General features: G+C 41.8%; 1 protein-coding gene across 1 annotated transcript in view; it reads left to right on the forward strand.

Annotated features, from left to right (window-relative positions):
* Positions 1 to 17,337, forward strand: part of LOC144767505 (sulfotransferase 2B1-like) — a 565,054-nt gene that overhangs the window by 281,093 nt on the left and 266,624 nt on the right. The window contains exon 5 of the mRNA XM_078650923.1: positions 5,903 to 6,029. Coding sequence (XP_078507049.1) covers positions 5,903 to 6,029 — 127 coding nt within the window. The remainder of the gene's footprint in view (positions 1 to 5,902; positions 6,030 to 17,337) is intronic.

Below are 17,337 nucleotides of genomic sequence, written 5' to 3' on the forward strand. Positions count from 1 at the left end.
AATGCTGACTGTTGAGGGTACCAAATTTGAATCTCAGAAAATTCTCCTGTGCCCTCTGCGTGTAGCCTACATTGGTCAGCAGGACAACCTGGATTGCTGACTTTGGGTTTCAGTTCGCTACTTACACTGTATCTGCAGACACATTTTGTGCATTTTCCTGACAGATTTCTGGAATTTATAAGAGGTGATTCTGTAACTTTTTGCATCCATTTCCAGATACATCAACAACAATCTGTGTCTTCAACTAGCAACAGGCAGGACTACTGCAGCTGGGAATAACTTAATCAGTAAGAAATTAAAAACATAGGCACAAAAGGGGACAAGCCTTTGCACCTTAAACTCATCAGATTTGTGGGACCACACCTTAAAAGGAACAAAACAACAGGTCTGGGTCAAAGACTATCTCTGCCACCTAAAGGGAACAAAAGAACAGGACCCGGCAAAGGCTATCTCTGCCCTTTTAAATAGACTGCTGTCTCAAGTCAAAAGTCAGATATAAATATTCCTAGAATGACAATTTACCTCCGAACTCTATTTTGTACACCCTACTACTGTGGAGACCCCAAAAATAGCCACAGACATACATGATAAAGCAATACTGCAGGAAACATCCTACTTCGCACATTTAGCATACATGTTTGCCTACCCATGCACAATGAATGAGGTGAAGGACTGATTTGCAGAAGACTGCATGGACCACTTTAACTGGCGCACCATATAAGATATCCGCCCATCCAGGGAAAAGCTAAAAAGATCTGTACTCCATAAGCCGTCGATAGCAGCAGTGGAAAGCCAGAATATGGGTCATATTTATCATACTTTCATGCAACGCAACAAGCCACCTCAATGACCTAGCTGCGTGAAAGGGAAGTGGTGCGACTGGGCCGAATTTAACATCTTACAGCACATTCCTGTCCTTCCCATGTGCTTGCGCACTTTTGGCTACCTAGCACCAATGCAGGCAACCCTATGCGATGGTGGAAGGGTGCCTGTGTTGTAAGACAGATTTTTTTGTGCAGCAAGGGACACCTTCCTGCACAACAACAATCCTGGGAGGCATTTTGCTCTTTCTATGGGGCCGATTCCGATCCGGTAAAATCACCGTCCGTACGAGTCGCATCCGGAGCCGTTTCCGTACGACTCGTACAGACGCCATACGACCCGACAAGTACAATCCCGACCGGGGTACCAGGACGCGAGTCGTACGGTCCACGTCAGGTAAGGGCGATTCGTACGGAAAAGCGCACAATCACAAACACACCGTATGACGCGTACACCCCATGATCGCAGGGGTACGCGGCGTACCCCTGCGATCATGGGGTGTACGCGCTGTACCCGGGGGGGGCGTTCCGTACCTGTTTCGGGGCGAACTCTGCTTTTACGGCAGTTTTCAGCTCCCGTAGGAAAAGGGTCGTACGGTGCGTACCCAACGCGAATCGTACTTGCCGGTTCGGAAAAATCAGCCGCGAACCGTACAGATGTCGCGTACAGCGGGTTCCGAGGGAGAGTCGTACGGGGATTTCATTCGTACGGTCCCTGTACGATTCGTACGGAGTACGGCTCCTGGTATGGATCGCACTTCGTCGGTCGTACGGGGGGACGTTGCAGGGTACGATTCGTACGGGAAAAACGCTCCGAACGGCAATTCGGAGCGCTTTTTACCGGATCGGAATCGACCCCTATGTGTGCTGCAGAATGATGCACACATAGAATGAGGAAAAACCAGGATTAATAAGTATATTTCTCCTTGTTACCCCTCACTTGGGGAGGCGTAGCATTTTGCATGGGTGGATGCCTGGGAACACCCATGCTCCACCCTTAGCGCACCTCCTTGGAGCAGAGTAACCCAAGGCAGCGCAAACCTCTCCCTTGCGTTATTCCAGATTTATCAAGCCCTGCAGAATCACGCAAGGTGGCCTTGCATGGCTTGATAAATCTGACTTTGTTGTTGGGTCGCCCTTGCGCCCCCTTGTGTGGCACAATGATAAATATGCTTCTATATGTATTGGGGACTGCATCATACAGCTTTTGGACCTGATTACTTGTACACAATCTGACTAAAAGAAAAAGATTATGCTTGGAACTTGCAACATGAGGACTTGTCACCAGTTTAGTATTATGTAACAAAAATAGGGTGACTATATATCTCTCACTGTACTAATGTGAAGTTCTCTGACTGCATAGCCATAACTCATTGGTCCTCCATGTACACAGAGTTGTTATGTTTGCTGAGGATAAAAGAAAAATAAGTGTCAAAAAACCTTTGACCTACTTCATTGGTCATTCAGCGCAGGAGATGGACACTTGGAAAGTCATGCTTGGGGCCAATCCTAGCCCAAAATTCAATATGTGCCATATTTGTTTGTTGCACCGAGAACCTGGACTACAGTATTGAGGGTAGGACTGGGACAGAGTGCGGGATGGGACAGAGATTAGTGAAGGACTGGTGGCAGAGCTTGGACAAGACTCAGAAAGGGTCTGGATCTGTTCCAGAGACGCAATCTGATGGCTCTTTTTAGCAGCATGAACTCGTAGAGGGAAGACAATCTTTAATAACACCAATCAATTCAACTGGAATTTCTCTGGACACATAGTAACCACAGATAACTACGTAAGGTAGTTGATTCATTATGAAGCCAAAAATAACTGAACATAGAGACACCTCAAAAAGAGAGTGTTAATATACGTTGGAATCAGCCTAAAGCCAAATCTACTAATAAAGTTGAGTCAATGCTACATGTAAAAAACATTTATTTCAAGAAATAGGATGCAGAGGATCAAAAAGCATGAGTCCAAATTTCCCTGGATCGAGGGTTGATGAAAATAAAGCATCTATCTATCCCTACACTAACTCTAACATGACATCCCTACTTAAGCATTCTCAGGAAAAGGAAATTAAAGTGTGTCAGCATGTGGAGTCTTCCTAAGAAGTCTCTCCACCATTGATGGGTCAGATAGCATCAAGCTGTCGAGACAGAGCTTGCTCTAAATGCTCTCTCTCCAAAGTCAGAGACACAGTGTGACACTTTCCCTGCTTGTAACATTCCAATATTACAGGCATCTTCCCAAGAGTCCTTGCGGGTCACACCGTTTGTTCCAAACACAATCGAATAGGTAACTTTCCATGGGATAACAGTGTTCCCAAACTGAAACAAGTCGACCTTGATCCCCAGACCTTCTCCAGTGTAAAACACAACAAAGGCATTATTATTGCTAATGAGGGCGCTTCTTCCACCTGCACTCAAAATGTGAGAAAGAACAGATTCCAAGACACAAAAGAAATTCAACCATTAATTATAGGGCAAAAGCTTCCGGGGAAATTGCATTTCATGCCTTCAAAATGTAGCTAACATAAGAAAATAGCAAATGAGCTTCAAGAAATCTCATAAGAAATAAGGCACATACGAATAATATTCCTACCTACATGTAAATTACAAAATTTTAAAAAAAACATTAAACAAATAAATTATTGTCAGTTGCATGACACCAATTATTTATGTTAAAATTTTCTGCTGGTCACATTCAATTTCTACATTAGTTTTTCATATTATGAATCAATGGCCTAAATACATCACAGTGTCACGTTATTACATTTCATGATCCTAACACTTCATGTTACTACATCAAAGTATTATGTGGAGGTGCGCTAAACGTGTGATTATAATGCACCGGTACAAATAAAATGTGATTTCCTCTACATCAAGTCAAAGCAGAACCAAGCACTGGCGCATGACTAATTACAGAGCGTAGGACTTGGTAGGAAGATTGCAGGCCTGGTGCAGGACTGGTTAATAAGTGGTGCATATAACTGATGTAGGGTGAAGGAGAAGTGTGCATGGCTTTAGCAGTAAAGATGTACATGCCATTAGCAAGTACTGGACACTTGCTGATAATGTGCATTGCTACATTACAGAGCTGGTTCTAGCACATTCAAGGTTCTGCAAATGTCCAGACAGACTGCATGATAGCGGCAGAATGCAGGCTCTGGACATACATTGAGCATAGTGTAGGCTCTAAAGTGTTCCCCGTCCTGGGCAGAGAGAGAGACAGACTACATCTATTGGCAGATGACATGTTCTAGGCAGAAGGAACGCACATACAGAAGGAATATAGGTGCTCAGTAGAGGGATGTATGACGTTACATCGCGAACTTTTACAACGCACACCGTTACAACGCAATTTTTACAACGCAGATACATTTACAACGAATGCTTTTACAACGCATGACATTACATAGCAGATGCTATTACAACGCATGCCATTACAACGTAAGTATAGGTAAGTATATTATTTATTAAAAAAATGTAATTTAGTAAAATGTAATTAATTTAATAAATTAAATCATTTTTTAATAATTAATTTGTAAATATATATACTTTAAAAAATAGTTTATTTTAAAAAGAACAATTATTATTAAAGAACTAATATTAAAAAATAATAAAATTATTAAAATTAATTATTTAAATTTAAAATTATTTATTTAAAAACTGAACCCTAAAAATACCCGTTACCCTGAACCCTTAAAATACCCATGCACCCCAAAACCCAAACTTAGCCCTGAAACCTAAAAATACCCCTGTACCCCAAAACCCATACCTAGCCCTGAAACCTAAAAATACCCCTGTACCCCAAAACCTAAAACTAGCCCTGAAACCTAAAAATACCCCTGTACCCCAAAACCCAAACCTAGCCCTGAAACCTAAAAATACCCCTGTACCCCAAAACCCATACCTAGCCCTGAAACCTAAAAATACCCCTGTACCCCAAAACCCAAACCTAGCCCTGAAACCTAAAAATACCCCTGTACCCCAAAACCTATACCTAGCCCTGAAACCTAAAAATACCCCTGTACCCCAAAACCCAAACCTAGCCCTGAAACCTAAAAATACCCCTGTACCCCAAAACCCATACCTAGCCCTGAAACCTAAAAATACCCCTGTACCCCAAAACCCAAACCTAGCCCTGAAACCTAAAAATACCCCTGTACCCCAAAACCCATAACTAGCCCTGAAACCTAAAAATACCCCTGTACCCCAAACCCATACCTAACACTGAAACCTAATACCCCTGTACCCCAAAACCCATACCTAGCCCTGAAACCTAAAAATACCCCTGTACCCCAAAACCCAAACCTAGCCCTGAAACCTAAAAATACCCCTGTACCCCATAACCCAAAACTAAATATATACTAATTTACATTTAAAAAAAAATTATTTAAAAAAATAACATACTTACCAATACTTACGTTGTAATGGCATGCGTTGTAATAGCATCTGCTATGTAATGTCATGCGTTGTAAAGGCATGCGTTGTAACGGATCCTGCGTTGTAATGGTGTGCGTTGTAACGGTGTGCGTTGTAATAGTTGCGTTGTAAGGGTTGTTTCCCTCAGTAGAGTACAAACCCTGAGAAGAGTGAAGATTCTTGGCACTGTGGGAGCAGAGAGCAGGTCCGGCTATCAGCTCACCTCTCTCCTATCTTCTGTCACATTGAAAGCAGAGCAGCCTTTCATGGCTCTGACTCTTTTCTTTCCACTAGCCAAAAAATACGTTTATAAAATATGTTTGAAGTTTGCTGAAAGCCAGTGTGTTTATCTGCTTCTTGTCAGCCATTCACCCTATTTTAATGCACTTTTGGTCTTTTAGACTTTATTTGACATTTACTTCACTTCTTTTTACTATAATCTCTTCCTGTGTTGCAGTTTATGGCAAAGGCTGTGTGAAATCTCTGACGTCATAAAATGCTAATTTGCTTTCCCGCTTAAGAATTTGTTTAAAAATAGAGCCCTGCAAATATTGTTTGCATTTTTTTTTATAACTTCTTGGTAATCTGCACAGTGCCTTCCAAGATTGTAGTTGTAATAACTGAGGCAGCAACTGAAATGTGGGGCATTTTGTCTTTAGGTTATATACACGATTCGAAACCCAAAAGATGTCCTGGTGTCCATGTACCACTATGCATCGATTGCAAATTATTTGAACACTCCGAGCAACTTTGAAGAACTTCTGGGGGACTTCCTTGCAGGCAGAGGTGAGTGTACTGGCTACGTCAAACATCATGCACAAAACAATATTGAGTTCATTTAAACTCCTTGGGAAGGCCCACCGGTCTGCTAGGTGACTGGAGACTATCACAGCCACTTCCCTAGTAGAGGCCAATCCATTGATTTTAGAGATTTCTACCAGGCAGACGGTTATCTCTATGCCTTCAGTGGGGCGGTCGGAGCAGCAGCTCCCCAGAAGCCTTGCATTTTGCACATTGGGCACCAAGGTCCAGATTTATCATAGTATTGTGTTGCCCTAGCATCACCCATGTTGTTGCAAGGGCAACCAGTACTAAAGCCAGATTTACCAATCAATGCAAAGCCACCTAGCACATCGCTAGCTTGTGATGTTACTTTGCCCTGAGAAGGCGTTCCATGGGTAAAGCATTGGTGGTCTCACACAACCACCCATAGACTTTGGTGCATTCCCAAATTTACCAAGACTGGTAAACCTGGGAATGCTTCAGAATCTTATCCTTCCAGAGGAGGCACAACGAGGAAAAATACCCCTCCTCGTTTTTTCCTCTTTCTAAGTGCTGCATTCTGCCCTCCAGGCAGCTCATTTCAACAAGTTGTCTTGTTCGATTGTGTTGCACGAGATATTGATAAATCTGGCCCCATGGTTGTAGGGTCCACTCGGACATGTTTTTTGTATTTTCTGAAAACAAAAAAGCAACGGCCCGGACAAGCAGAGAGTTGTGTCCCTGCATGTGGGCGTGATTTGTTTCTCCAGTAAGGAAAATTATTTACGGGGCACCTGACACTGTGATCTGACAGCTCTGTGGCAAAGGTCTCTCAGGTGAGAGGGTTTAGCTGGTAAAGCCAGTTGAGTCTCTGCCAAAGCTTCCCTCCATTCTGAAAAGAAAGCGGGCATAACGCATGCTTGACAGCGGGGGAGTACCACTGAGTTTGGTGATACTACTGCTTCTCCAGGCTCTAGAGGACTCCATGTACTTTGGATGGTTTTATGACAGAACAATGCATGCCATTACCACACATGCCTTTGCAAAACTGTCATCACAATGCATGCCTTTACCAAGAATTTTTTTCCATGCATATGTCTCTATACCTATGCCTTTACGAAGAAAATGTAAGTAATAATAATAGTCATTTTTATTCGATTTAAAGTGATGAATAATAAAAGTGTACATACCAGTACATTTAAAAGCATTTATTTTTTTAATTGTTTTTTAAAAGATAAGAGTGCAGATAAAAAGCATGTGCAATTTAGCATACAGCAATTAGTGACTTCCTTCTGCCAATAGCAGCCCTCAATAATCTAGCTAATACCACACAAGAATACAAATTTGGAAGTAATTGTAAATATAAATACGCCGGCCTACATTGTTTATAATTTAGTGATTTCAATAAAGGCTTGATATCCTCAGATCCTTATAAAATTTACAAAAAAAAGTACATGTATGTTTGATTGTTCAGACATCTTGTCACAAGGCCAATACATTAGTTTTCATGACCAGTTGTTAGTAGTTGGGAAGCTTGTCAAACGATGAAAGATGTCAAGCCTAAAATGCGTAAAAAAAAACCTATGTTGGTAATTAAGAACACTAATTAAATATGGTTGAATCGAGAAACTGGTCAAAATCATTTGGTTATGCTGTACAGTTGGTTTGACCAGTTTGACTAGTTCTACCAATAATCTTGCATCTTCCAGTAAGTTTAAATATTCTGGTTTTAGTGTTTTCCTTGTGATGCATTTCAGGGTTATCAGAATATTCAGGATGACAAATGTCAGTCATAAATTATTTGATAAAATTTAACCATGGAATTCTCAGAGCAAGCTCCGAATCACACCAGTGCTGTGCAATAGAACAAATAAAATCTATATAATCCAAAGTCCACATCTTATGCCAAAGGAGCATTGGCTGCACTTTTATAAAATTAGCTAAATGAATTGCTCCGAGTTCCAAGTGGCTGACAAAGTTCGGGCAGCTGGTTGGGAGTCCAATTAGATTTTTTTTAAAAACATTTTCTAGCAGCTGAAAATAGTCCACATTTACATACCCCCATAGCTCAGAACCATACATTGCAATTGATCGGCATTTGGCATTTCAGATGGTTAACATTTCTTTTGGGTTGCACAGACCTGTAATTGATCTAATAAACTGCATCCTTTTTGAGCTTACTGCACTTCTCCAATTCTCTATACAATCAAATAAAATCCCCCAAAAAGAGGACTGTTGTAGCAAAATTGCTTTTCCTACTAAAATGTTATGCCCCTTCGATAGTCTTTGGTTTGCTTTCATGACAAAGGTTTTGCTAATGTTGATTAATAACCCCAGATTCTCCATAAAATGTACGCATTTGTTTAGAAGATGCTGCAAAGCCAGTGGAGTGCGGGCCATAAGTATTGCATCGTCAGCGTAGAGTAGAACAGGTATAGGTTGATGTCCAATTTGAGGGTGCACAGTCTAAATATCGAGTTTTATATATCAACCTACAAAAATATCGAGTTGGAAATATCGAAGGTATAGAATATCGAGGTCAAGAATATCATTGGACTGAATATCGACCCTAAGGTAAGTAATATCGATTTTTTTAATATCGAGGTAAGTAATATTGAAGTTAGTAATATCGATAGCATATATATTGATGTAACTAATCTCGATGTTACTAATATCGATATGTATATTATATGTATGTATAATATGTTTTTGTTAAATATTTTAATTGTTTTAAATTATATGTGCACTATTTATATATATTAATAATGTTATTTTTAAGTATATTTTATGTTTTAGTACCGGAGCGGGTTGTGGGTTTATAGGGGAATAGGGTGGGAAGTAATTTAAATATACTAAATTAATGATTAATTTTTAGGAATTATAAATTAATTAAATACATTTTTGCTTTTATTCTGTAGCGGGTTGCGGGTTTAAAGGGGAATTGGGTGGGAAGTATTTTAATTGTAATTAATTAATGATTTATATTTATTTATTGGTATGGATAATTATTTTATTTATAAATAAATATTAACTGGCAATTAATTATTTTAATTTTAATTAATTTTTAATAGGTAATTAATGTTTTTAATTGGTAATTTCTTTTTAATTGGTAATTAATGTTTTTAATTAGTAATTCATTTTTTTAATTTATAATTTTTTTTTAAATGGTAAATAATTTTGTTAGTTGGCAATGAATATTTTTAATTGGTAATTAAGTTTTATTATTTGGAAATTATTTTTAATTAATTGGTAATCAATGTTTCATAAAAAGTATTATTTGGGTATGAAAAATAATTTAATTGCTTAATAATTTTTAATTATGAATTATTTTTAAATAATAATATTTGTTTGTATTGAAAAAATATGTTATTGTTTAATATTTATTATTTGGTGGGTAATATTTATTAATTAATATTTATTGGTATTTATTGTTAATTTATTGTTAATTATTTATTCAATTGTAATTGCTTTTAATAATTATTAATTGTGTGTAAATGATGTAGATTTATTTAAAAATTAAATTATTTATTATTTTAAATACAAAAATGATGTATAAGTACGTTATATTTAAATTCTACGCTATCCAACGTTTTCCTTACTGTTTCACCCCCTGGAGTTGGAATAGTAATTTTTACCCGAACGCTATCCAATGTTTTCCCTACTGTAGCACCCTCTGGAGTTGGAATAGTAATTTTTACCCCTACGCTATCCAACGCTTTCCCTACTGTTGCACCCTCTGGAGTTGGAATAGTAATTTTTACCTCTAAGCTATCCAATGCTTTCCCTACTATAGCACTCTTTGGAGTTGGAATAGTAATTGTTACCCCTACGCTATCCAATGCTTTCCCTACTGTTACACCCTCTGGAGTTGGAATAGTAATTTTTACCCCTACGCTATCCAATGCTCTCCCTACTGTTACCCCCTCTGGAGTTGGAATAGTAATTTTTACCTCTACGCTATCCAATGCATTCCCTGCTGTAGCACTCTTTGGAGTTGGAATAGTAATTTTTACCCCTACGCTATCCAATGATTTCCCTACTGTTACACCCTCTGGAGTTGGAATAGTAATATTTACCCCTACGCTATCCAATGCTTTCCCTACTGTTACACCCTCTGGAGTTGGAATAGTAATTTTTACCCCTGCACTATCCAACGCTTTCCCTACTGTTACACCCTCTGGAGTTGGAAAAGTAATTTTTACCCCTACGGCATCCAACGCTATCCCTACTGTTGCCCCCTCTGAAGTTGGAATAGTAACTTTTTACCTCTACACTATCCAAAGCTTTCCCTACGGTTACACCCTCTGGAGTTGGAATAGTAATTTTTACCCCTACGCTATCCAATGCTTTCCCTACTGTTACACCCTCTGGAGTTGGAATAGTAATATTTACCCCTACGGTATCCAACGCTTTCCCTACTGTTACTCCCTCTGGAATTGGAATAGTAATTTTTACCCCTATGCTATCCAACGCTTTCCCTACTGTTCCACCCCCTGGAGTTGGAATAGTAATTTTTACCCCTATGCTATCCAACGCTTTCCCTACTGTTACACCCTCTGGAGTTGGAATAGTATTTTGTACCCCTACGCTATCCAACGCTTTCTCTACTGTTGCCCCCTCTGGAGTTGGAAGAGTAATCTTTACCCCTACGCTATCCAATGCTTTCCCTACTGTAGCACCCAATGTTATCATTACTGTAGTTGTTTTTTGGACTTTAAATAGTACTTTTATTTATTTGGCTATTTAATATTTTTATTATTATTTTTGATAATGTAGTATAATAATAATTTAAAAAATATTGAAAGTATATTTAATTTTTTGATGTATTAAATATGAATATTTACTTTTTATTTATGTTATTGTTTTATGTTTAGATGTATTTGTAATGTATCATATTTTGTAATTCATGAGTTATTAAAATAATTATTAAAACGTATTATTAGGTAAGTATGTGTTTTATGTATATTTTTAATTAATGTTATATTATTGTATATGCATTATTTATTCATTTTAAACAATATTAAATATGTTTAACTATGTTTATTTGGTTTATAAGTATTATTTACATTATTTTACAATTTTTTTAATTACAAAAACCCCCGATATTTTTAATTACGATATTTTTAACAACAATATTTGTTTTTCGATATTTTTGTACTTACCATGTTGTCGATAGAATGTCGATATTCTTGCCTTCCATATTCCAGCGTCAATTTTTCTGCAGGTCGATATTTTGTCCGTCGATATTCTGTCAGTGATTCCAATTTGGGGCAGGTCGGTGCATGCATTCACAAGGGTGCTACCCAAGCTTTTAATATATATATTGAATAAAAAAGGAGCTAGTACGCATCCTTGACGGACCTATTTTCTGATGTTAAAAGATCGTGTGCATTCAAGACTCCTCCCAAATTGGATCTTAGCAGAACCAGTTGAGAATAAATATCTGTGATAGTTGATAATAGCAATAGCTATACTCATTGAAGTCTTGACAGATTATAGTTGATCATGAACAACACAGTCGAATGTGGAGGACAAATCTACAGAAACTAAAAACAAGTTACCATGTTTATCATGTGTATATTTGCCCAACAGTTAGTTCAAACTAATGGCTTGCCCTGTGGTCCCAATTCCCTGGCAAAACCCATATTGGAAATCCGAAATTATATTATTAGTGACTGCCCACTCGTGCAGTCTGCATAAAAGTATGCGACCCAACAATTTGACTAAAGGGTCTAACAAGGAGATGGGTGTGTAGTGCATGGGACAATTACGGTCTCCCTTTTTAAATATTGGGACAATGTGGAATTCGGAACAAGAACTTTTGGAATCCAACACTCTGAAAAGATCTAGAAATCAGAGTCAAAAGAGGACCCCAAAGTTCAATATTTGTTTTAAAAAGGTAAATTGGAATGCAGTAAGGGCCCAGTGCTTTGCCTCCCTTACTTGATCCCAGAGCCCGAATGACCTCATCCAGTGTGAAATTAAAATCAAAGTTTATAGACAAAAATGCAGATCTGGTAAAATCACCATCCGGCTCGGGCGCAAAGCTATTTCGACTGCTATCAATTGGGCCTGTATAGAGGTTAGAAAAATGAGCTACCCATTCTTCTTCTGTTATTGCAACCTCAATGCTAGGCTTGTCAGCATCACTAAAGAAGGGGGAGTGTATGCCATGCCAGAATTCCGTCGTGTTCTTATTTTGACTTGCCATGTACAGGTTTTCCCAGGCCTCCTCTTTGAGGCCTTTCTTATGGTTTTTTAATACTAGCCTGTACACCTGCCTACAATTCTGTACTTCCATGGCATTTCTAGGTGTCTCTTTCAGGGCTCCATTCAATGCTTCGCGGGCCTGGGAGCAGGCGTGATCAAACCAGTTTTGGATTTTTTCAGGCCTGCTCTTTTTATTTAATTTCCTTAGTGGTTTGGTTATAGGCCTTAATAACCGTAATTGCTTCCCCTAACTCATCCAGACAAATTCAAACAGACTTCCCTTCTGGTGGATTCATTGTTCTAAAAATCTAGACGGTTCAACCATAGACCAATGTAGGGTAAAACCATTAGTACTGGAAAGCTCAGTATTTTCCACAAGTAAGTTGTGGTGATGGACCCCCTTCTTAGTTACAGGGTAAGTATCCAGTGTTAGGCTCTGTGGGAAGTGGTCGCTCATTACAATGTCGTGTAGTAAAAAGATTTTAACTATGGCAGAATATCGCTTCAGGAAGACAAAAAAATCAATAATGCTTTTTCCCATACTGCCATCGAATGTACATAATACTTCAACTGGCGTGTCTCCAAACTCATTGCTAAAACCCAAATTATATTTAAAAAGTAGCTCATTAAGTTTCTCTCCATACGCTGTGTGGGAAAAGTGTGTAACATCGTCCCATGTAGACAAAGTAAACAAATGGGGGTAGGGTAGGATTACCCGGACACCGTAGAACTGGTGGTGGGGTCTCATATGGACCCCGCTGGGTGGACCTGGCAAAATAAAAATAAAAAAATGTGGTGGCCACCGCTCATGGTAAGGAAGTTCTTGGGTGGCATGCAGGCAAAATAAAGAAATTGGAGGGGGACACATGTGCCCCCCGCTAAGGCTTTCCTATAGCCCCAGGGACTGCCACCTCTCGGGGAAATCCTTTTGAATTATTCAAGGGGTGCACACGCAGCACCCCCAGCCCCGGGGCCGCCAACTCTCTGGGTCAAAACAATGTAATAATTTAGGGCACCAGTACAGCCTTCCCAGCATCCTTGGACTGCACCTACCCAGGGAGAACCAGCAATCAATGTGGGGGACCAATTCACGGAGGCACGAGAAAATGCAGCAACACCAGCGCTTCTGAGCTCGTGAAACCCGAAGGTAATAGAAATTCGGAAAACTGGGGGACAGCTGACACCACGAAGGTTGCACTTACCGCAAAAACTCCATGAACCAGAATGCAACACTTGTACACGCCCACAGGGGCGGGACTATGAATTTAAATGCTGGTTAAAAATGCGAAGCAGCTGCTCCTCTCTCCATAAGCCCGCCAGTGATCAAAGGAGACATACTCCAGAAACGCCAATAGCAAAAACAGGCTTTGAAGGACTCTTGCTGTGCGAATTGCGCCTTGTTCTGCTGCAGCTTCCTGAATAAATATGGTAAAATAGAACGTCGTGTGTGGCACTTCAATGTTTGAGCAACTTCGTTTTGGATATAATTTGGCCCGCTCTAGGTCACGAAGTGCCCCGCTACAGATTGCGCAGGTCCGGGTGCTTGCATGCAAGAGCACCGCGAGGAACGACGTCACCAATTCAGTGAGGCACGAGAAAATGCAGCAAAACCAGCGCTTCTGAGCACGTGCAGCCCGAAGGTAATAGAAATTCAGAAAACTGGGGGACAGGTGACATCACGAAGGTTGCATTTACCGCAAAAACTCCATGAACCAGAATGCAACACTTGTACACGCCCACAGGGGCGGGACTATGAATTTAAATGCTGGTTAAAAATACAAAGCGATACAAAAGGGGATGATGGACGGAGCGCTTGAGCAAATCAAACACTCACCCCCAGTCAACTGATCTGGGTTTAATCCATCACCATTCTTTAGCTCACTCGGCCACCCCAGTTCAGACATGGCGATATGCAAATCAGTCTGACCCTGTGCCTCATGGGAGCAGTCCAGCCCGAACTGCCAAGCCATGTCTTTCCTGGACCAGAAACAAGCATCCTGGGACCGGTTTCGGATTCATAATCCTCATCAGCCAGGCTATCTTGAATCCAGTGGCCAAGTGAGCAAGGGACTCACGTCTGAGCATACCCTGCCACACTTAGGGCAAACAAAGCGATACAAAAGGGGATGATGGACGGAGCGCTTGAGCAAATCAAACATTCACCCCCAGTCAACTGATCTGGGTTTTATCCATCACCATTCTTTAGCTCACTCAGCCACCCCAGTTCAGACATGGCTATATGCAAATCAGTCTGACCCTGTGCCTCATGGGAACAGTCCAGCCCGAACTGCCAAGCCATGTCTTCCCTGGACCGGAAACAAGCATCCTGGGACCGGTTTCGGATTCATAATCCTCATCAGCCAGGCTATCTTGAATCCACTGGCCAAGTGAGCAAGGGACTCACGTCTGAGCATACCCTGCCACACTTAGGGCGAACAAAGTGATACAAAAGGGGATGATGGACGGAGCGCTTGAGCAAATCAAACACTCACCCCCAGTCAACTGATCTGGGTTTAATCCATCACCATTCTTTAGCTCACTCGGCCACCCCAGTTCAGACATGACTATATGCAAATCAGTCTGACCCTGTGTCTGATGGGAACAGTCCAGGCCGAACTGCCAAGCCATGTCTTCCCTGGACCGGAAACAAGCATCCTGGGACCGGTTTCGGATTCATAATCCTCATCAGCCAGGCTATCTTGAATCCAGTGGCCAAGTGAGCAAGGGACTCACGTCTGAGCATACCCTGCCACACTTAGGGTGAACAAAGCGATACAAAAGGGGATGATGGACGGAGCGCTTGAGCAAATCAAACACTCACCCCCAGTCAACTGATCTGGGTTTAATCCATCACCATTCTTTAGCTCACTCGGCCACCCCAGTTCAGACATGGCTATATGCAAATCAGTCTGACCCTATGTCTGATGGGAACAGTCCAGGCCGAACTGCCAAGCCATGTCTTCCCTGGACCGGAAACAAGCATCCTGGGACCGGTTTCGGATTCATAATCCTCATCAGCCAGGCTATCTTGAATCCAGTGGCCAAGTGAGCAAGGGACTCACGTCTGAGCATACCCTGCCACACTTAGGGTGAACAAAGCGATACAAAAGGGGATGATGGACGGAGCGCTTGAGCAAATCAAACACTCACCCCCAGTCAACTGATCTGGGTTTAATCCATCACCATTCTTTAGCTCACTCGGCCACCCCAGTTCAGACATGGCTATATGCAAATCAGTCTGACCCTGTGCCTCATGGGAACAGTCCAGCCCGAACTGCCAAGCCATGTCTTCCCTGGACCGGAAACAAGCATCCTGGGACCGGTTTCGGATTCATAATCCTCATCAGCCAGGCTATCTTGAATCCATTGGCCAAGTTAGCAAGGGACTCACGTCTGAGCATACCCTGCCACACTTAGGGTGAACAAAGCGATACAAAAGGGGATGATGGACGGAGCGCTTGAGCAAATCAAACACTCACCCCCAGTCAACTGATCTGGGTTTAATCCATCACCATTCTTTAGCTCACTCGGCCACCCCAGTTCAGACATGGCTATATGCAAATCAGTCTTACCCTGTGCCTCATGGGAACAGTCCAGCCCGAACTGCCAAGCCATGTCTTCCCTGGACCGGAAACAAGCATCCTGGGACCGGTTTCGGATTCATAATCCTCATCAGCCAGGCTATCTTGAATCCAGTGGCCGAGTGAGCAAGGGACTCACGTCTGAGCATACCCTGCCACACTTAGGGCGAACAAAGCGATACAAAAGGGGATGATGGACGGAGCGCTTGAGCAAATCAAACACTCACCCCCAGTCAACTGATCTGGGTTTAATACATCACCATTCTTTAGCTCACTCGGCCACCCCAGTTCAGACATGGCTATATGCAAATCAGTCTGACCCTGTGCCTCATGGGAACAGTCCAGCCCGAACTGCCAAGCCATGTCTTCCCTGAACCGGAAACAAGCATCCTGGGACCAGTTTCGGATTCATAATCCTCATCAGCCAGGCTATCTTGAATCCAGGGGCCAAGTGAGCAAGGGACTCACGTCTGAGCATAACCTGCCACACTTAGGGCGAACAAAGCGATACAAAAGGGGATGATGGACGGAGCGCTTGAGCAAATCAAACACTCACCCCCAGTCAACTGATCTGGGTTTAATCCATCACCATTCTTTAGCTCACTCGGCCACCCCAGTTCAGACATGGCTTTATGCAAATCAGTCTGACCCTGTGCCTCATGGGAACAGTCCAGCCCGAACTGCCAAGCCATGTCTTCCCTGGACCGGAAACAAGCATCCTGGGACCGGTTTCATATTCATAATCCTCATCAGCCAGGCTATCTTGAATCGAGTCACCAAGTGAGCAAGCGACTCACGTCTGAGCTTACCCTGCCACACTTAGGGCGAACAAAGCGATACAAAAGGGTATGATGGACGGAGCGCTTGAGCAAATCAAACACTCACCCCCAGTCAACTGATCTGGGTTTAATCCATCACCATTCTTTAGTTCACTCGGCCACCCCAGTTCAGACATGGCTATATGCAAATCAGTCTGACCCTGTGGCTCATGGGAACAGTCCAGCTTGAACTGCCAAGCCATGTCTTCCCTGGACCAGAAACAAGCATCCTGGGACCGGTTTCGGATTCATAATCCTCATCAGCCAGGCTATCTTGAATCCAGTGGCCAAGTGAGCAAGGGACTCACGTCTGAGCGTACCCTGCCACACTTAGGGCGAACAAAGCGATACAAAAGGGGATGATGGACGGAGCGCTTGAGCAAATCAAACACTCACCCCCAGTCAACTGATCTGGGTTTAATCCATCACCATTCTTTCGCTCACTCGGCCACCCCAGTTCAGACATGGCTATATGCAAATCAGTCTGACCCTGTGCCTCATGGGAACAGTCCAGCCCGAACTGCCAAGCCATGTCTTCCCTGGACCGGAAACATGGTTAAAAATGCAAAGCAGCTGCTCCTCTCTCCTTAAGCCTGCCAGTGATCAAGGGAGACATACTCCAGAAATGCGTATGGCACAAACAGGCATTGAAGGACTCTTGCTGTGTGAATTGCGCCTTGTTCTGCTGCAGCTTCCTGAATAAATATGGTAAAATAGAACGTC

Source organism: Lissotriton helveticus, chromosome 7, assembly GCF_964261635.1.
Source record: "Lissotriton helveticus chromosome 7, aLisHel1.1, whole genome shotgun sequence".
In the NCBI taxonomy this organism is placed as follows: Eukaryota; Metazoa; Chordata; class Amphibia; order Caudata; family Salamandridae; genus Lissotriton; species Lissotriton helveticus.